Below are 20,828 nucleotides of genomic sequence, written 5' to 3' on the forward strand. Positions count from 1 at the left end.
TAACTTCAAGACGACAATTTCCCTCAAGCGATGAAGTAGATGCGTTAGTGTGTATTGTTCCGCTTTGAGGAGTGTGTGTCGGCATTTCACACTGCAGCCATGTCATGCTAGGCGCTGCCAGCAGGGAGCTCAGATGAGAACAGTTAATGATGTAAACCTTTATTGACTCTAAACAGCATGATATTAGTCAATAACGTAATCCTAATCATGACACAATTGATGTATTTTGCATACATGTTAGTCAAAGGTAAAGCATTATGAACAATATCCTCAGTTTTTCATCTCAGTTCCTTTAAATGTGAAAATAGTTCCACGTGTGCCTAAAATGTTTTTCATACTTTTTATGAAAAACAGTTTTTTTTTTCAATGCTTTAAACATTATACAAACCATTAATGATAAAAATGTAAGTTGCAAGGATACACAGGTAGATTCTCTCACAACATTTCCATTGATATTTTCCAAATTATAAACATAATTTTAAATCAGTCTCCTTAACAAATATTTATCTAACTGACATGGTCCCTCTTAAACTTACAAAAACTTCATTTACAAATCTTTTAGCAGACAAGTGGAAAGACAGAAAAATGTAAACATTTTGTTTTGGCAGATTTGTTCAGTTAAACACGTTAATAGGTTAAAAAGTACCATTTTGTTATTACTTTCTGTAGATAAATATATGAGATTACAAATGTATAAACTTTGTTGAGTCACATGAATGGGTAAACACAAAAAAATAACCTACTGGCCAATGCTAGATTTAATGGATTAATGAGCATTGATGTTGCATTTGTTGGGATGGGACGGCCTGAGTGAGGCCCTGGTCATGCATTAATGTCTTGACAACATTTTGGGTCTAATCCTAACTTGAGATCCATGCATTGAACTCAACATGTATCTCAGCCAAATATGTTTGGTTGGGATAGATGCATTCACCTTTACATTTACCATGCACTGATTTCAATAGAAGATTTTGAAAATGAGTAAGAGTAATGCCTTTCTCAAGTTAGGATCAACGGATGATCACTTTCATTGTTGCAGTGTATCTGCTGCAATAACCTTCTTTGACCACTAAAGTTACCAATAACCTATCAATCAGTCAAAAGAAACCAATCACTTAATTGCTCAGATCAATGACCAGATGCTCGTAGATCTGAGTTTTCCCTTTGAAACTGGAGGCTAGCAGGAACTGCCGGTTGTCTATTGAGACTGGAGAGAAGGCTCTCGGCGCCTGGATGTTCAGCTCCTGGAAATGGATAAACTCGCCCTTCTTGGCATCCCAGCGGTACACCTGGGTGAAAGAGTAATCGCTGCCCAGAATGGCGTACTGCCAGTTGCCCACAATGAAGGGCTGGAACACCATGGAGCCACGAGAGGGCATGGTCTGCAATTCTCTAAAGAGGGCCCCGTCCCAGCGCATCACTTTGGAGTCACCAATGAAGCGCGTCAGGCAGATGAAGAGGTCAGATTTGACCTGGAAATGCTTCACTGCGTAGACGTCCTCCATCTCCGGGATGTCGGTGCGTCTGTCAAACAGCTTGGTGCCTTTGTTCCACTGGTAGATGACCGGCCTCTGGGAACTGCTGGACAGGATCAGGTGAGGTTTGGAGGAAATCTCCATGTACTCCACATCGGTGTCCCGGTACCATGGATGGAGTGACTGGTGAGAGTAGAAGCCATTGCCATTCCACTTGTAGATGGTGGTGGATCCGGCCTTGGAGCTGTCTGCTATGACGAAGAAAGATTCTCCATCGATGCGGAAAGTCTCAACATCGTTGGGTTTGCGGATTCTGAGTATGTCGATGCCTTGAAGCTTAATGAATTTATTTGCAGAGGTGTCGCGCTTATAGATGTGTGAGCCACCAAACAGCTGAGCCACAATGATAAAAAGCTGGTTGTCAATGACCAGAGGTTTGCAAATCACTGTGGATGTGCCTGGTGAGGAGAAAGAAAGGATTAAAAACAACACTGCTTCACTTTCTCTTGGATACTTGTCTCCATCTAGTGGTTCCTTTTCCAATCTCACCCCCTTGCCATGTTACAGTTTATCTGAAATGACATTTACTTACTGTCAATATCATCAAAGTTTCTGAAGACCATCTCCACATGATCCCACTCTAGAAAGCTGCACTTCCCAATGAAGGGCTGAGCAAACACCACGTACTGGTCATTCCCAAAGGAAAACGCCTCCACCGATATGGACTCAAACTTCAGGGACTGGTAGGAGGCAAACTCTGTGAGAGAAACAAAAACACACTTTATAATAGCACTAAAAAGTCAGGGGATTGTTGATTATTGTATGAAAAACAAAGAGTCTTTTCTGCACTCCACCTGTGGTGATGCAGTCGAAGGACTGTGGCGCCAGATCATTGATCTTCTTGTCCAGCTGTGAGGCCGGGCCTTTACAGTAGATCTGATCCACTGTAGCATTGGTGCTGTATATCCACTCCACCAACCACTTGAGCTTACAGTCACAGGTGAACTGGTTCCCCCGCAAGTCTCTGAAGAGACAAAAAAAACCACCACACTAACCTCAAAACCCTCAATAGCTAACAGGATTGCTCTCAGCTTTGAGAATGGACTTGATGTTCAAAAGCAGCAGTCATGTAGGTCCGATCGCCGGCTTTGGTCTCTGGCCCTCGCGGTGTCACTCTGTGCTCTCATTAATATTGAGAGAGACTATAAAAGAGAAAACTGAACATCTTCAGTCGGTGATAGATTGCAAACTATCCCTCTTCCTCACTGTCGCATGTAATTTTAATCGTGTTAAAAGCACCAGCTGCCCACACATTTTTCAAGCCTTGGCTGAAGTCGAATAATGATACAGTTTTCTATATTTAGAAGCCTGTGCAGAACACTCACTGTCCACGATAGCAGGAATTATACTTTTAGTAACAGTGCAATTCATCTCTTTGTATCCAGATAATGCAGGATTAAAATTCATACTTACACTTTTGTCAAAGCCTCAAGACCCTTGAACAAATCTTTGGGCAGAGTCTCCAGATTATTGTAGGCCAGACTCCTGCATGAAAAAAAGGAAAAATAGCAGCTGTTCAGATGTACTGATCATAACTTCCCTCTTCATGCTATTACCCTAGATACACACATTCTGCTGCGTGTATGTTCATATCCGGTGCGGCACAAAATCGCACAAAAAAAGTGGTTTATGCATCGTTTCCTTGCAGTGGATTACATGAATGTGTCAAAGAGCCTGGGCACATATTGCCACCCTGGAGACTGATGGCAGGAACATTGCTTATTGTGAGTTTGAGGAAACATTAAGCTATTATTAGAGCTGCCTCCTCGGCCATTTTATGACTTTCTCTGCTACAAGAAGAGGGGAAAAAGGTAGATTCCGCTGTTGAGAAGGCTGTATTTATATTTGAGGCTGGACATTTTCTTATTTGTCGAAGAGAAATGAAGATGGGAGAATTTAAGATACTTTTACTTATTTAAAGTGTGAAGTCTGTAACCAAATGTGTATATGATAGGCCTTCAGCTACTAAGCTTTATTAAGCTGGACCAGCAAAAGTGACAGGATTTGCTTTATAATCATATTAACAGCTGCACAGCGTTAGGAGAAATGTCTATGTATGCAATAAATGTTGTACAATAAACTTTGTCAGCGTCTCACTGGAACAGTGCTTGCACACACCTGCACAATTGTACTGACACAAAATAACAGCACATTCTCTGCCTTCGCTCTAACTAAGCAAGTCCATTTTAAATTCATATTTTTGTCATCTTTGCATAGGAAATTACACACAGTTATACTTACAGATGCACTAAGGTTTTCAGTCCGCGGAAAGCATGTGGTGATATTGACTTGATTTGGTTGTTTTCGATGAACCTGAAAGAGGTTGTCGAGTCAGTGCACGGGGAAGGAGGCAATCTTGTGGGAACAGCTTTCCAGGAGAAATTTGGCCATATACTTACAGATACTCCAGATGAGGAAGACCAAGGAAAGCATCCTCGTTTATAGATTCCAGGTTGTTGGCTGTAAAGAGGCTGTGCAGAACGAGAGAACCGCAATTAATATTTTACTATTCAGGGCCACAAATTGGATAATAACAATCTGCTGTCCCACATTAGCAGCTGTATACTCTGAAAAACCTGAGTGTCTGATGAAAACCCTCTCCTTTGTTCTTAAGGGTAACCCAAATATGTCAAAGACAAGGATCAATGCTCCATTAGGATTCCTGCAGTCTTACATGTTTGTTTTGAAGGACACAGTGAGTCAGTCAATACTCCACCCAATGAGACAAGAGTGAAGGGGATTCCCTTTTCAAAAGGAGGGATTCCCCATAGATCATGCTCATTCTGAAACCAGACTTGAGTCACAATATACACAATTACATTGGACTACACAGATGTACACAAGACTTGGACGAATGCCCATTAGAGACAATACTCTGCCATGACATGAAAAGACATGTATTGGAATAATTTCCTCAAAAATGATTATTGATGAAGCTCCCCACTCTTACGGACAGCTTGTTTTACAATGAGTGGAGGGGGGTGTCTTCAACATTAAACATGGCGTTGATCACCTCACTGGGGACTGACATCATGCAACAAAGACTGAAGAACAAAAAGCTCCGGAGAGATTTCTCACAGGAGATGCAGGGCAGGCGTGTGGATGAAGCTCTCTTTCGGGATTTCAGTAAACTCAGACTTGACGAACGATCTGTGGAGGAGAAAGCACGACAGACAGACAGTCAAACAAAGTGTTAAGCTTTAAAGCACAGACTGCCTCATGCAAACACTTATCCCAGTCTGTTTCTTGGATATGCATTACTGTGCAGCAAAACCAGCAGCAGAGAAACACACGTCTGAGCCAGCAGGTAGAACCGAGCACGTTTGGTGAAATCACTGTAATGGGAATGTGTGATGAAACCATGATAAATAAGACTTACAGTGATATGACATCGAAGGGAAAGCTGCGAGGGATCAGTCCTGCGCTTTCGCACAGCGCGTTATCTTTGGTACATGTACATGAAGAGGGGCAGCGAGGCTGCTTGGCTTTCTTGCTGTCCACTACAAGTAAAATAGACGCCACCACAAGCAAGCCGAGCAAGGGCGATCTTCTGGGCATCTTGCGTGTATTTGCCATCCTTGCGAACCGCTGCGGGCACGACCTGCGCCTCGAAAAGCCCTGCACATGAACCAGGGTCTCCGCTGTGGCTCCTTTTCCACCGCTGCTGCTGCACTGCTGCCTGGAGGCCAAGCGACGCGCTGTCCGCTCTTGTTTATCTCCGTCAAGTGCCGCGCGCCGCCGCCGCCACCGCCGATATGGAGGTGATTAAACCGGGCGCACAGTACGTCCACAGCGCTGTACTCACACTACACCCCCAGACAACACATCTAACCTATGTCTCACGATACAAAAATAAAATCTAATCAAATGTGCGCGGCGGTGGCTCACGCTCAGGAAAATGCCAACTGGCGCTGTGACAAACACGGTGTGAAGGCAGGTGGGGATCCCAGCGGGAGCAGACGGAGCATCTCCATGCAAAACCACGCCTAGGCCTGTGATTTCAGCAAACGCCACACTCTCCCTGTCAAGCTCCTGGAGGATTCCGCCCAATAGGCAACGGAATTGTGTAATTTTTCGTGAATCAGCTGGAGAAAACGAAGCCCTGACATGAGCCAGCGGATTGCTGCCTGTGGCGCAGACGCACACGGGCTTTCTATGCGGGAAGCGGGTGGGAAACCCGAAGAACATTTATTGTCATGACAGAAATAAAGCTGCAATACTAGATCAGAGTGCCCCACTAGACTGCCAGTACAAAGCCTGCAACTGGTATTTTTAATCAACGCAGGAGAAATTCTTGTGTTTTTTGTTCTCATCATTTCGCAAATTTTGGGTTTATTTCCTGGTTTGTACGCGGTTTCCATGGCGACTGTTGGATGCAAAATGTGTGATGGAGGGGTGTGGGGAAGCCCTCCTGTCACCCTGACATCTGCTCTGCAAATAAACCCCATCCCCTCCCCCCATACCCTTCACGAACAAAGGACAGGTTAACAGAGTCTCTTTGCTCCCATCCTGCTTTTCTGCATGACATCATGTTTATTTCACTTCCCAAAGCCACATCAGAAAAGGCCCAGTCCCCTCTTTTAAAAAAAAAAAAAGTTTTATTGCTTTGAGACACTGAGACACTGCCCTCACAGTTTTATTGCAGTGCTCTGTTCTTCAGTGCCAGACTTGAGGATCCACTGGGAGCCCTATAAGGTCTTCTTCCTCACAGTCTCTAATTTCTCTGATCCCTCCAGAGTTGTAAGATTAATATGTTTACTCACTGTGCCTGGCAGGCCTGCATGCGTCACACCCTTGTGGGAAGAAACATGTGCAGGGGGCTTTTTAAAAGGTCTCTGAATAAATATATGCTGCTCTGGACCTCTCTCTCTGTCTCTGATGTGATTAGACCATTTGATATCCAGTGTCTGTTTACGGTGATAACACAATTTCCCTTGTAAAAAATGAAAGCAGGGCATTTGGAGGAGCAGGGTCGTGGTCTGGGGGCTGTTTCGTGGTCTGCTGCTGTACTGTTTGAGAGGGAAGGATGGAAGAATAAAGCTATTGCCAGTGAGAGAGATAATCTCAAGGAGACTGCTTAACTCTGAGAGGGGACATGTGGACATGGCGACGCTGCAGGGAAGGAAAGTAACAAATGTCTTTTTTTGCTACAAGCAGCTCTTGGACTAAATGGAGAACACTGGATATTATTGTTGTTCTGCAAGATGATGGGTAGTCTGTGTGCTTCATAAATGCCATCATTCATTACTAGAATAGAACACACACTGTCCAGCAACTATTTGGCCACAGCTATTGATGTTTTTGTATTGTGCCTGTGTCTTGTGTTTCTGACTTTTAAGGAACTTCCAGGATCTGTGTTACTTGTTACTTCTGTAACTGTCTATATAAGTTAATATTAATGTGCAAGACTTATAGCTAAAGAGAGACTTTTAGCAATATGAAATAAGTGTATTTCCATAGAAAACACTCAACTCTTTGATACACTGCAGGTTCTGTCACACAGTCCTCCCACATGGATTCCGACGTCCCCACTAGAGGGAAATGTAGAGCTGAGGTTGAGCCCTGTCACAGACAGATTGATTCATGAGCTGTCAGCTCTTAAAAAAAGCTACTGTGTCCACCTGAAGAGGGAGAGTTTCTGGATTCAAAACCAATATTATAACATCAGACTTTTTTAAAATCTATAATTCAAGTCCACATTAGTGGCTAAAAAGTTTTATCTTATACCTTTCTTTTTTTTTTCTTTCGTTGTTTTCTCTTTAAATTAAAATGAGTTATTGTTATAATGATTATTAATAGTACAGTTTTAAATGTAAATTGATATTCATACTATTCTGCACAACAACAATCATTATCTGACAACCATATTCTTAATGTGGTATAAAACAGAGGTCACCATCTCTCAGAGTGAACACACACTTGTTTTGCTGTTTGACCTCTGGACCTACATCTTGTCTTAATGTGTCCTGTCAGTCCACAAAGCTGGCTTACCAACTATGACGCGACTGCTGGGCTTTTGTAACTTAGATGCTCTCTGCTGCTTCTTGTATGAGCTATGAAGTTTACACGCCACCTGTCAGTCACCTGCCTGAGCCAGATGTATCAAAGGGATCATCACTTACCAACTTACCTTCTTAAATGTGCATAATTATATTGTAAAAAAAAAAGAAAGATCCAACACACAGCAATTTACCATCACTGCAGAGAAATACTGAGAAATGGAAGTAAATCCAAGTGTGATTTTAATAAAACCATAACATTGAAGAGAGAGGAGCTTTGGCGTTGAAGATACTTGCCCCTTTGCTCTATGATGCAGTGGGAAATTATGGATTACAGATGTGATTCCATTGTCTTGATTTTATGAGGATTTCATGAACCTTCGTGTCTCATTCAATCAGTTAAAACATAAGCATTTTTGTCCCAAGAATTGTCTTGTGCAATGTTTTTAAAGAACTCATAGTCACACTGTGTATCAGTACTCATTATTATTGTTCACTTGCATTCTTGATAACCCAGGAATTACAAATGATTGTAAACACTCATTGATTCTATAGGCTTCACATCTTTCATCTAAATCACAGTTAACATTTTGAAACACCTCTGAAGAGATAAAGTAGCAGCAGAGGCAGTTATTCCTTTGCCTGCGTGGGATTTTCCAGGGATATTCTCATATGATGCACCACAACATCTGTTAGCCATCCCAGCTGAGGTCAAAAAACATGTCAAACAGTCAAAGGTCAAAGGTCATGACTATGTGTGCATACTTCAAATTGCCAATAAACCCACGGGAAGTCAGACAGATGTATGTCTTTGTGAAATGCAGCATGCCACGAGGAATTTGTTTGATATCTTGTTCTTCATTTACTCTTCATGTAATCTGTAATTTTTAACATAATGTAGGATACACACCCTGACGCCTGTTTCCATTATTCATAAAGATGTAGCATGCAAATGTTTGATGAATGAATATGTGCAGTCTGAACACAGAAACCAGTTCCAAATCAGTGACACAGGTCTGTTGTAAACTTGTTAGCAGCTGATTAAAAGTTGATGTTTGGTCAGTCTTAAACCCCTCTTTAGCTGATCTCAGTAGTGAACATCATATATGCATCTGTGTGCATGTGGGAAAATGAAGCACAAAATGAGTTTTCAACTGAACTCAACTTGAAGAATGGCTAAAATGAACTCTAAATGTACAAAGCATGCATGATTTGAAAATAAACTTTACTGACATTTTTCACGTCTTACATATTCAATTGTTATGTATTTACAGCTATACTGGCATTACAGAGTCAAATTTCTTTGCAAAGGTTGCGTTTGCTGGGATTTAATGTTCTTATGTTAAAAAACAAACTCTTGCATCAGAGCAAAAACCCAATACAATAGGATCTGACATCATCATATCATCACAAGCTCTGTGCAGAGAAATCTGTCAGACAGGAGGAAAAGTACAACTTATCATTGCAAGAAATCGCAACATAATCACATAATAAATATATTTCATCACAATCAAACAAAGCCATTGCTCCTGTGCATGTTGACTTGTGACTCTGAGTGCTCAGTGTTTCCCGTACTGTCAGGGCCACAGGCACTCTGGACACGCTGACTTATGAGCAGGGTGGCAGTATTTTTACTTTATGTAAGTACGGGATTTGAAAAGGAAAGCCTATGGGCTCCAGCTGGCTTATAACAAAATCCAATTCAGTCAAATCTTCTTACATCTCCCACCCATTTGCCAGAGACATATGCTGGAAATTCTGAAAGCACTACTTGCAATTAGAAAAAAAAAAGCAACTAATCATTTGGTTTATGGAGCTTTTTCTCTACAAAATTTACATTTATTCATATACATTTATTGTAGCATTTATATTCTGAAAATATTACTATTATATTATATATATATATACTATAATATAATAGTTCAAACTGCATAATATTTGCAGCCTATTCTTTCTATTCACAGACTGTCCAAAGACAGAGAAAGTCAGCTAGATATCCTTATATATTATATTCAGTATAAATATTCATAATAAAATATAGATATGCACTCTTCTTAACAACTGAAGGTCCAGCTCAGAGGAGCTTTTAGTATATACAAGAGGTAAATAACTACTGTTTTTACATAGTATCACATACAAATTGTATGTACTTCATTGTGCCAATTAAAATAGTTATCTGTGTCAGAGGATAGAACTACATGTTAGAGTATATAAAAATAATACTTGTGGGATTTTTGCACATTATAATTCCCTCATCTGTGAACACATGCTCATGCACATACACACACACTGTACAAATGCACACGCAGGCAACCATCCATAACTAATTGGGAGGTCTTGGATGTCTAGCAGATGGCACACGTCTTTGACTTCCCGCCCTCTTGTGCTGCGAAAGGAACAGAAGAGAAAGACAGTGAGACAGCGGTGACAATGCAAATACACGAGCGAGCACGAGGGATGTGACGACGCGCTGGACTAACACCAGGTCTCACCTCCGTCTCCTCCACCTTCCAGCTTTTTCTTCTCGTCTTCGATGGCCTGCATCTTGGCCGTGTAGACATCTGCAAGAGCTTTCCACTCTCCCCTGTTGATATTCAGCCCGTCAAACATGGGTGTAATCTCTGTGTGGAAGCGAGAAAACTCCTGCAAACACAGGTACACATGGGATAAAGCGGTTGAATGATAAATTGGGAAAAATGCAACAGAAAGTATTCACAGTTTTATATATGTACATATTGAACATGTTTGTTTCGATATACACTCAAATATCTTTTTGTTTTTTGTCTTGGTACCTTGTACACAAAAGAGCAGACAAAATCAATGAAACCGCACTGCATCTTGGGAAGCTCATCGGCATGATTTCTGTCCATCATGGGCTGAAAGAAGAAGAAGAGATCATTATTATCAGTCTTTAATAACATATAAATGCAGACAACACGACATAAAAACATAATTTAAAGCTCTTACAATTGGCTGCTGATCAAGAACTGTCCTTTCGAGGTCTCCCTGCTCCCAAAATTCGGCTGCCACCATCAGGGCGACCTGGGACGCAACAAAAAAAACACACAAAAAAAACAAAGACAAACAATGATAACCAATGTGTGAGTGATGCTTTGTTATCATGTTACAAGTCTGAGGAAGGGAACACACCTTGCTCTGAACCTCCCATGGCTTCGTGATGGCAGACAGGTCACAAGCTGTCATCATCATTGCCCTGCAGGAAGTACAACACCATTGACGGGAGTTTTGAAAGAGAGCATCAACATGGAGTAAACAAGACATAGAGAAATTGTGACATGACAAATGCATTTAAGCGGCTATTTCACATGACGTATGTACATGATAATCTCCTTTCTGGTTGCGTTGTTGGAGATGTAGTTGACCTTCTCCTTTTCCTCTGGAATCACCTCCACTGACTCCACAATCTTTTGAAACATTGTTCTCTTCCTGAAAAATGAGAAAGATGTCGGATATTTTTTCAAAAGTCGTTGAACATCATTGACAGGCGTGAAAAGCGTGAGGTACTAATGTTGAATGTGGGACACACAGTCACTATATAAAGCAGTTCGACGGATCAAAACTCCTGACATTTCCTTACTTGAAATAGAGTGCGAGATCAGTGGCAATAATGCAAACTTCAAACAGATGCTGCACCGTTTCAAACTGACGCTTCTGAAGGTTTTGGAAGATGTTCAGGTTCTGTGGGTGACAGCAGAGGAATGAGGTCAGACAGTATGTTTTTTTTGTCTATGTCAAAACCACAACTACACTTAAACGCACAGGAATGTTAACATATAGGCACCCACCTCATCCTCCATCAGAGTCTTACTGTACTCAAGATGATGTCGCTCCATAACTGAGGTGCTGTGCAGTTTTGCCAGTGGGGACGCACTCCTACAAGAGTCCGCCAGAGTCAAGTTTTTATATAGTTTTTTTTTTACATTGCATTCAGGGTCAATTTGTCAACTAACAGAGACGTTTAAAAAATTCTTACTTTGTCTGGTAGAGATTGTTGGTTCCTCTGTGGTCAATATCGTGACAGAATCCGGCAGCAACCATGGCAAAGGCCTCGAGATCAGAGTAATACTTCTTCAGTTTACCTGTCTGTTGAGGAACAGAAGGGACGACCCTGCGTTATGACAAACAATAGCATAAATGATAGAAATAACAGAAATAGGAGTAGATGTCTGACTCACTAGCAGCAGAGTGAACATGGTTTGTCCCACATTGAAGCCGTGCCTCCAGTTGTGGTAGGTGACGTCGCGGTACCCTCTGCGAACGGTGTACATCCAGCGTGTCAGGGTCTGCATGACAAAAGTGACAAAACAAAGACGACTACAAATGATTCAGTTTAAGAAGTACATCCGGTGAAAGGGCTTGACTCAGAAACACAGAAGCACCACATAGACCCCCGCCCCAATACAAAATGTAATCTCGAAGTGCTCCTTCAACTCATTGCTGTACCTCAGCTGGGACTTTGAACTTCTCCACCACCCCCAGCTCAAAGAAGCAGCGGATACCACACTTGATGAGTTCAAGCTCTGACAGGGGGAAGTCACTGAAGCGGAACTCGAGCAGCTCCACGGTCTGGGCTTCGGGGATGTTGGACCTCTGCGTGGAGCGAAACACAGTCAGTCACCATGGCATCGCAAACAAACAAAAGCTTATGAGGAGCATTGTGGTCTAAACTGTGACATCACTGACACATCACAGCACGTACCAACAGCTTGTACATCGCCTTCTGGTCACAGTCCTCTGGTGTAGAGCCGAACTTCTCTTGAGTGTTCTGTGGGGAAATGACAGTGAAAAGGAGGCTTAATCTGTTCATCTGTTTTCAATCTGGTTGATGTCATAGCAGTCGAGTGTGGCGGCTGCCTACCAGAATGGTCTGCACATCATCTGGTTTTGCCCTTGTCTGGTACATGAGCATTTCCTGGGCAACATCTTTCCTCCACTCTGTCCTGTTCAGTTTGTCGTACGTGTCGCTGTTCAGAGTGGACCAGCCAAGGAACTGGGTCAGAGCCTGGTGACATGGGGGAATCAGTTTCAGTTTGTCAGTTTCATTCTGTAATTTCAGTTATATACTAGTTCTTTAACAAGATATCTCTCATGAATAAAATAATAAATACTCCTGTAATTAAAAAAGAGCTAGATAGAGTTTGTTTCCCGTACTTCTGTAATTTGTTCGTCATTCTCATCAAATGGTTTGCCATCTTTTCTGTTGAAGAACGTGGCAACGCCAACAATTTCTTCCTTTTTGTTGACGATAGGCAGGGAGAGGACGTTCTTAATCATCCATCCGGACTCATCCACCGCTTCTTTCTGTCCAAAGAAGCAAATCAATTTTTTTTTTCTTCTTGTGAACAGTGCTGTAAAAAACAAAAACAAAGAGAATTGAACTGAATCACTGAAGAGTGTCTCACCTGGAATCCAAAGTAGTCATCTCCTGCAGCGTTCATCATGTTGCAGATCTGGAAGATGTAAAATAAGTTTTTGGAGTTGAGCGGATCAGTGTCACCAATTATTCAACTGGAGGTATTCTACTCAAAATAATGGAGCAAAAGTGGAACTTACAAATCCATTCTCAGCCACATATGATGGGAGTCCGCTGACCAGAGCCCAGTGGTCTGCAGGAGGGCCGCTGAGAGTTTAGGGAGGAGTCAGTAACTCTGATTAGAGTACACTCTATTATCTAAATATGCATATAAAACTGTATGTTAAATCTGGACAGATACCCGAGCTACACTACGTCATGATACATACGGGATAACTTTAATCTCCTCTTTGTCTTCCAGCAAGTAGTCAATGATCTTGTAGAAGTTGATTTCCTGAATGTTTTAAACATTAAAGAGAGTTGTTTTTTTTAATGTTCACAAATTGCTGATTAAGAATAACATTATAATAACAACCTTAAGGCCTTACCCTGCCATCAGGTGTCTTGGGGCCCTTGTATGGCTCCTGTTCTCCTAGTTTTATTGCCCACTCATCGAAGAATTCCTGGTGAACAAAAGGCCAAAATCATGTTTCTGTGTACTTTATAATTAATTCAATGCTGCAGTATAAGTAGCTGCAGATAAAACTGCAGGTGAATTAGACTGTAGGCACAGTAAGCACTTTCTTCTACGCACCTTGTCTTTGGTCATGTCCAGGAGTCCCACAGAGTATCTCTCACACTTGATATATGTCCTCACTGTGTACAGGGCTTTGTGAAACTGCCTCTCAATATCTGTCAGCTCCTCAAAAACTTTGCTTGCTGACCACAGCAGCACCTATAGTAAGGAAAAGAATCAATGCTTAGGATTTGGTGTCACTCTATTTTTTATTTTTAGTGCAGCTGGAAAATGAACATCTCAGAAAAAAAAAGGAGGAAAAGAAGGAAGCAGTCAATTATTTTCAAAGTTATTCTTGGAAAAACTAGACTGGACAAGTGGATTTATCGTTGTGTTATTTCACCTGGCTTCTCCTTGACTCCACATCCCACATGTAAGCAGTGTGTGCTTGGAGAATAACCACGCTAGCAAAGTTCACATATTTGTTGAAGAGCTGTAATAAAAGAGGGAAGAAACAAATCGCTTTATGAAAGATACATGTCACATGTTTCCGCTCAGCACTGAATGGCGACATATTACAATCACTTTCTCTGACAAATCTTCGCTTGGATGACCCCTAGAGTCAGTGTCACAAAGAGGCCGTCAAAGAGAAAAATGTCTGAGCTTCTCCTCCCTAACAGGATTATATGCTGAGCTTTCATAACGGTGGTGACCCAAAGCACAAAGTCGAGCCTCTAAATGTACAGGTCAGAGACAGGAAGCTGGTGGGATAAAATTGGACATTTTTACCAAGTCAAGATAAGGATATGACCCTCATACTGATCTACTCACAGTGCCGCCTCAGCAGCATCCTGCGTGTCTCAGCGCAGCCAATTGCAGTCTGTGTTTGATTTTGTCCATGTGAGTCATTCTAGCAAACACACTCCTCAGTCAGTATAAATACCCTTTTATTACAAATGAACATCTTGTCCGCTCACCTCCTGATCACTCTTTGAGAACTCAGTGGCACCCTGTTTGTTGAGCGCCATGATGACACCGATGGGCTCCTTTCCACTGATGATGGGGGCAGTAACCATGCATTTTGTGGTGTATTTGGTTTGATTATCCACAAAGTCACTGAAATGAGAATCCTGGAAAACAACATAAAAAATACAGCTGTTAAAGGTTATCTGCCGATTACAAGATCAAGTTCAAACATGCAGAATATGGATCAGAACTTAGGTCTGCGATATGGTTTAACAACACGGTTTGATCACACCAGCAAATGATAATTAAAGCTGGTTGTGATTAATTACAATTGGCACCCCGTGAGCTAAATGGCAGTGCATCACTGCAGAGATTATACACATTGTTGGGCTTTAACGAGACAGAATTACAAGCTGTCACACCAGTAACACAACCTAGTTTAGTCCCTGTTTGTTGCGACTTGTATTTTCCTTAATGATTTATTTCAAGAGATTCAGTTAATCTTTTGTTCGCTCACCTTCTTCACATCAGCAACATTCTGGGGCCTCTTGGAGTGTGCCGTCCATCCAACAATTCCCATGTCGGTGGGGAAAACAATCTCTACGTTGGGGTTCACAAAATTTTTCTCAAATGGAGAATTGTGGGTCACATCAAAGAGGATTGTGGACAGCTCAGGCGTGCCGTTACGAGACCTGCTGCCAAAGAAGCTGCAGCGATCAGCCTGGATCAGCAGAGCGATCCTCTGGAGAATTTTATGCAGGGCTTTCTCCATCGGGTTGTCGCCCTGCATCTCCTTTATCAGCTCGAATATGAACTCAGCCTCCTGGATGGTGGAGACATCATTGTAAGAGGCTGGGTCCTTGAGCTGGACCTGGTTGTTGAATGCAGCAGTGATCACATCTGCCTTGACTTTCTTTTCGTAGTACTCCTTTGCAAACTGTGGATTGTTGTCGAGGAACTTCTCTACAGTGTCTTTGTCTGCCATTTTGTCCAAGTTTGGATGAACGATCCCTTCTGTAGCTGCAAAAAGATGCTCCCCTGAGATGCGTACAGCTGGATGGAGGAGGAGCAGGGCAGAGCGGTGAAGGTGGCCTCCAGAAGATGTGGCAGTGCAGATGCTACTGAGACATTTCCCAGCCTCCTCTGTGCACTCAGGACCAAAGATGCAGCTCCAACTTTCCCCCCAGTAACAGAAGGTAGTGAGTGGCTTACTGTCTAAGGGGATCCTAGGGGGGGACTAAAGACTGTGACGTAAAGTCATAAAGCCCCTGAGCTTTCTTAACTTGTAAATCCAGCCACTTGTCATTTTAGTGCAGCCAATCCCATCACAGGTAATAGCTGAGTTATGGCATCTACAGTATGACCTGCTCTTTAGAGGAGCGCAGGGAGAAACACTGGAATTACTTATGGGGGATTTCCTGAATCTGCATGATGACATATTGAGATCCATGTCTCATCTCTTCTCTAAATACACTATGTATACTTAGTTGTCAAAGTAACATTCAAAATACTATTGACTCATTTAAAAGTAGCCAACATTGTAGCAGAAAAGACACGCTGTATGAATTCAGGGGGATAAGGATAATAGCATAACAATAACACCAGGCAAGGACGGTCAGAGGAGCCATTGACCACTTAATAAAAGCTGTGTTTCAGTGTCTTATGTTGTCTGAGAAGCTTTGTATGACAGTAAGTGATTTGAGGACAGGAATGTATTTGAAAAACTTATGTTTAGCATCAGTTATGAATGATTTGATGTCATGCTACCAAAATAAGAAAAACAAGGAAGCCATCACAGAAGTGATATTACGATACAAGATGAAAAAGAAACTGCACCCCCGCTGGTCAATTCAGAACAAGTACAGACAGCCAGCAGTAATGTGGTCTAATGTCTAACTAACTCCTCCAGAGAGAAATGAGTGTTTATCTCACGAGCCTGGCTTTCCTGGGTTTTCCTGTGCAGCCACACTTAACCACTGACAGGATTATGTGGGATTGTTAACTGTTGTTTGGAGTTTAATTACTCTTGTTGACAAGCAACCTGAGTGGTGCGAGGAGGCAAGTTCTGTCTTATTCCAGATGACTAAAAAGGAAACAACGCGACAAAACAAGGCACTTCAAATCTTTGCACAAACACACTTAAAACTGAATTTATATTAGTCAGTTTATTGATTCATTTGCTGCCAGTTTCTAAACACCTGATTTACTCATGGCATTTTAAGGACTAAAACACTATTTAAAATGGATTATATTATTAGTGTAGATTATTAGAGTATTTCAGATAATAAAAATCTGTGCTGTTACCACAACCGACACAACAATTACTATTTGGCATTTCAGGGTAGGATTCATTTTTGTAGACTGAAAATAATTTAGTGAAAATTGCAATAAATAAATTAATAAATAAATAAAAGGGTAAAATTATTATTAAATGAACTATCTTTACAGTGTTAGCACTTTCAGTCTTAATGCACCAGCTCAGGAGTGCAACAAGCATGAGATCAGTTCATCTTCCATGAGAGGAATATGTGCGTGTATATATGTCTGTCAGTGTCACCAAAGGTGTGGAGAGCATGTAGTACACGTCATGTCACTTTGAATCCACTATTTGATGAAGCAATCACAATAATCATGGATGCATCCCTCGCCTTTGACCACTGCCACCAGGCTCTTTTCGCAGAGGCACTACAGCAGAGCCACAGCAGAGCTTACGCCAGGCATTCTTGAACTGACAGACAGAGTAGAGGATGGGATTGAGAGCTGAGTTGGCCAGTGTGAACGTTACCACCCAGAAGAACATGGTAGAGGAGATGTACAGGTGGCCCAGGAAGTTTCTGGCGAGAATGAGGAAGATGTTGATGAAAATAGGGCTCCACATGATTAAGAAAGAGAGCACAAGGACCAGAAGAGTGCGGAAGAGCTTCATATCCTGGCGTGAGACGTGGTACTCAGTAGACTCAACAACTGGGGGCTGACTGTTTCGGGTTCGGAGCCTTCGCCTACAACTCTTAGCAATCTGGAAAACAAATAATATTACATAATACTGGCATCCTGCACTTTGTGACATCATATGAGCAGCTACGCAACCCAATTGATTTACATGTGGATTTATATATGGGGTTGAGATCCTTTATGTTTGTCTTCAATGTGTCTCAAACATCCATAAAGTCTTTTCAGAGCTAAAATCAATGTGTGGCATCTCAGAATCCTTTTCTATTGTCTGCATCACGTTAATGTCCACATTGGTAGAACTGGTTGTCCAATGCAGTGTTGACAGTCGATAGTGCGAAGCTTTGAACCCACACACACCATTTTCAGCTTCAGTAATTAACAAAGCACATACACATCTGACAAAGCACACACACATCTGTTACCAGATTGACAGAGGCATGACTCATATTCAGGTACAAAGAGAAAGGTGAGTATGCCTGTAAATGAATGGGTTGGCATGAGTTGCTGAGTGAATGGTTAATGCAGGTTTCTTCACACCATTTTTTTTAAACATTATATTATTATTATTAAATGAATCATTATTAAGACAGTAAAGCAAAAGTACATATGTGAACAAAGTCAAATTGGGGCCAAAAAGAAAAGGGAAGCAAATATCAGCCATCAGTCTACAATGATGAGTCTAATGGACCCAAATGTTGCTTCCTTTTCATTTATTTCATCCTCTTTTCACCTCAGCTTCCAAGTTTTAAAGGTTAGGCTGCCAATATTCTATATTCTTCTTATTGTCAACAAAACCAACAATTAACTGATCCAACTAAAAAGTATTACCAGTGTAGCCAGAGCGTGGTGTAGCTGTGTGACATATTGTTGTCTAAAAACGATCAAAAAACTCTTTCTTGGAAAAATAGTTTTCAGGTAATCCCACATACCCCAACCTGCTGCTGTAAATCATCACTACAGCACCAAATGTGTATTAATCCACAGCTGAAAACAGTCCCCAACACATGCACAATTTACAGCTGTTTGAGTATCGTGCCCAGCTGTTTTGGGGAGTTACTGATCCTTTTTAAAAAAAATAAAACTATGTACTCATGGCCCATTTTTAAAGATTTACATCTTCAGTGGGAATGCATGGGTTGAAAGTTAAGTATATGCAGACAGATTTTAGTGTTAGTCTTTCCAAGGCATTTGTTGACCATAAGAAAAATACAGAAAGCGTTATTTTTTTGAAACTGTGACTGAGATTCCATCATTCTTTCAACTGTCCCGTCCTTCACTTCCTGACACTTTTGCCAGTTTAAGAGTACAATAAACCCACCTGTAATATTTTGCTGTAACTGACCACAATAATGAGTCCTGGGAGAAGGAAGCACAGGGCGGTGAAGGATACATTCCACACAATCTCTCCAGTTGTGTCAGGCCACTTGAGAGTACAGATATGTACACGTTCCTGTGGTGAGATGACAAAAAATATACAGAAACACATACATTAATAGCGGGGACAGGGGAGGAAGCTTTCCTTTCATCCATTGATTCATCCATACTTGCTCAGGGAAATCCACTTCCATCACAGTGAAGAACAAACTGAGGGGTAAAGTGGTGAGTGCAGAAAAGGCCCAGATGAAGACGATGGTGACGGTCACCATTCTGGGGTTTAGCGTGGGCACAGTCTGCAGCCGTAGGATTGCCTGGACCCTCTCCACACTGATGGAGGCCAGGGTAGTGATGGTGACACAGCCGCTCATACAGATGACATACAGCACAGTGCGACAGGCCGTAAACCCCAGCTTCCAGGACACGGTCCAGCGCACTGCCACTATCAGTGGGATCATGCTGACAAATAGCAGGTCGGCCACAAACAAGTTGAGGGTCAGGATGGTCTTGTTGGCCAGCAGTCGGCGTTCCCAGGTTACCAAGGCTGCAGCTCCCGCATTCGCTGCCACGGACACCAGGAAGACAATGGAGATAACCAGGGTCTCGACAGTGGTAGCCACTACATGATCAGAGTGGTGCAACTCAGAGAAGAAGGAAAAATATGTGAAGTTTCTCAAGTGGATTAAGTGAGTGTGAGGGTCAAAATCCATAGAGGCTGAAAAGATATTTAGATCTACGATGCAAACTGAATTCACTGAGGTGACTGCCAGATAACAGAATAGGGAACAGAAGCTGATAAGTGGTACAAGAGAGGAGGAGGAGGAGGAGGAGGAGGGCTGGAGGGTGGTGACTAACCTTTTTGATGCTGTTTGCTCCAGCTGCAACCTGTAGGGATGTCAAACATTACAAGATGTTCTTTGTGCTCTTATCCCCTGCGACCTGTGCTACTTCAGTGCCATGTTATTTCAGCAAAATTTGCACTTTTCTAACATCAAACACAGCTACACTTGCACAGTGTGGATTCTTTCTTGTGGAACGGCTCTTGATTTAATTACAACACGCTGCACCCTGTGGGTTAATCCAAGTTCTAATCTTCAATCTTTGCACCTGTTGAACAGTAATACTGTGTAAATGACAAATTAGCTGTTGAGATCTAATTAGCAAGACACCGCTTTTATTTACTCTGCATAAGATTACCAGGTTTACAGTACTTCCTGAGTAGTGATACTGCAATTGATCAGATTCTGTCCTACAAATAGGCTTTTCTTCTCGTGCAAACCCTGCAGGGGTTACCTTAGAATCTACCTTAGAAATATCGATTTTACAACTAAAAAACATCCTCCTTTCTCTGACAGTATTTTTGTCATGTCTGGTGTTAATAATAATCTACAGGGCTCCAGGTGAAACACCCTCTTGGCTGGCCTTGAGTTTTGCCTCTCAGACAGGCTAAGCTCATATTCTAACTTTCCATGAAGACGAGTCCATATGAAATGTTCCTGAAAGGTTCAGAGACTAAAGAGGTGTCTAAACCATATTATCACTTTTTCTAAGGCTGTAAGGTTAGGTCAACCCTTGGTGTCGTGTTCCCTTTCAAAGCCTCTGTCACTGCACAGACTCCCCATATTGTTGGTTAGCAATACTAATCCATGTCTTTAAATAGTACAGGAAAGGGATTTACTTACACAAGCTGTTTTGAGCTATTCATCTGGTTTGAAGTGCGAGACCTGAAGGGACACAGACCTACGGCAGCCTGATTTAATAAAGTATCACACAAATTGTCATTAGCTGTTCAGGTAGTTGGTCATTAACTGAAGTAATTCAAATTTTGACTTGGTAATGACGCTAGATGAAAAGGCAGGGAGTCACCAAAGCCAGTAAAATGTCAAAATGACAAATGTCAACCTCAAAGTGGTGCAAGAGGAAAGCTAAGGGAACAGCCCAAATCTTCATCT

The 20,828-nt window shown here is 41.9% G+C and overlaps 3 protein-coding genes across 3 annotated transcripts; all 3 read right to left on the reverse strand.

Annotated features, from left to right (window-relative positions):
• Window positions 1-143: 143 nt before the first annotated feature.
• LOC130181141 (leucine-rich glioma-inactivated protein 1-like) lies at window positions 144-8,711 on the reverse strand. Its single transcript, XM_056394966.1, has 8 exons — window positions 4,915-8,711; window positions 4,614-4,685; window positions 3,935-4,006; window positions 3,777-3,848; window positions 2,949-3,020; window positions 2,330-2,499; window positions 2,068-2,232; window positions 144-1,933 (listed from the first exon to the last, which is right to left on the reverse strand). Exons 1-8 carry the CDS (start codon window positions 5,109-5,111, stop codon window positions 1,116-1,118), a joined length of 1,638 nt encoding a protein of 545 aa, XP_056250941.1. The 5' UTR covers window positions 5,112-8,711; the 3' UTR covers window positions 144-1,115.
• A 51-nt stretch (window positions 8,712-8,762) lies between these two features.
• LOC130181138 (cone cGMP-specific 3',5'-cyclic phosphodiesterase subunit alpha'-like) lies at window positions 8,763-15,566 on the reverse strand. Its single transcript, XM_056394960.1, has 22 exons — window positions 15,068-15,566; window positions 14,562-14,714; window positions 13,988-14,077; window positions 13,663-13,803; window positions 13,457-13,531; window positions 13,298-13,362; window positions 13,109-13,175; window positions 12,958-13,005; window positions 12,707-12,856; window positions 12,414-12,557; window positions 12,255-12,320; window positions 11,999-12,145; window positions 11,731-11,838; window positions 11,529-11,638; window positions 11,341-11,428; window positions 11,133-11,233; window positions 10,874-10,981; window positions 10,685-10,748; window positions 10,502-10,576; window positions 10,327-10,410; window positions 10,027-10,177; window positions 8,763-9,920 (listed from the first exon to the last, which is right to left on the reverse strand). The coding sequence occupies exons 1-22, from the start codon at window positions 15,533-15,535 to the stop codon at window positions 9,880-9,882; spliced, it is 2,544 nt and encodes an 847-aa protein (XP_056250935.1). The 5' UTR covers window positions 15,536-15,566; the 3' UTR covers window positions 8,763-9,879.
• A 1,611-nt stretch (window positions 15,567-17,177) lies between these two features.
• Window positions 17,178-19,617, reverse strand: LOC130181142 (free fatty acid receptor 4-like). The gene is made up of 3 exons (XM_056394967.1): window positions 19,047-19,617; window positions 18,821-18,952; window positions 17,178-17,566 (listed from the first exon to the last, which is right to left on the reverse strand). Exons 1-3 carry the CDS (start codon window positions 19,584-19,586, stop codon window positions 17,180-17,182), a joined length of 1,059 nt encoding a protein of 352 aa, XP_056250942.1. The 5' UTR covers window positions 19,587-19,617; the 3' UTR covers window positions 17,178-17,179.
• Window positions 19,618-20,828: the final 1,211 nt, after the last annotated feature.

The sequence above is a fragment of the Seriola aureovittata genome, chromosome 14, assembly GCF_021018895.1.
Source record: "Seriola aureovittata isolate HTS-2021-v1 ecotype China chromosome 14, ASM2101889v1, whole genome shotgun sequence".
In the NCBI taxonomy this organism is placed as follows: Eukaryota; Metazoa; Chordata; class Actinopteri; order Carangiformes; family Carangidae; genus Seriola; species Seriola aureovittata.

What these genes read in the sequence shown, in the direction of transcription:
- LOC130181141 (XM_056394966.1), bottom strand. Translation starts at nt 5,111, where the DNA reads ATGGCAAATACACGCAAGATGCCCAGAAGATCGCCCTTGCTCGGCTTG. An exon ending in CCCTTCGATGTCATATCACT is followed by an intron (nt 4,686 to 4,914) that starts GTAAGTCTTATT and finishes TCTCCTCCACAG; the next exon opens with ATCGTTCGTCAAGTCTGAGT. An exon ending in AAACTTTGATGATATTGACA is followed by an intron (nt 1,934 to 2,067) that starts GTAAGTAAATGT and finishes TCTCCTCACCAG; the next exon opens with GCACATCCACAGTGATTTGC.
- LOC130181138 (XM_056394960.1), bottom strand. Translation starts at nt 15,535, where the DNA reads ATGGCAGACAAAGACACTGTAGAGAAGTTCCTCGACAACAATCCACAG. An exon ending in CCATGTTCACTCTGCTGCTA is followed by an intron (nt 11,639 to 11,730) that starts GTGAGTCAGACA and finishes GTTCCTCAACAG; the next exon opens with ACAGGTAAACTGAAGAAGTA. An exon ending in ACCAGAAAGGAGATTATCAT is followed by an intron (nt 10,749 to 10,873) that starts GTACATACGTCA and finishes TACTTCCTGCAG; the next exon opens with GGCAATGATGATGACAGCTT.
- LOC130181142 (XM_056394967.1), bottom strand. Translation starts at nt 19,586, where the DNA reads ATGGATTTTGACCCTCACACTCACTTAATCCACTTGAGAAACTTCACA. An exon ending in AAGTGGATTTCCCTGAGCAA is followed by an intron (nt 18,953 to 19,046) that starts GTATGGATGAAT and finishes ATCTCACCACAG; the next exon opens with GAACGTGTACATATCTGTAC. An exon ending in GTTACAGCAAAATATTACAG is followed by an intron (nt 17,567 to 18,820) that starts GTGGGTTTATTG and finishes TTTGTTTTCCAG; the next exon opens with ATTGCTAAGAGTTGTAGGCG.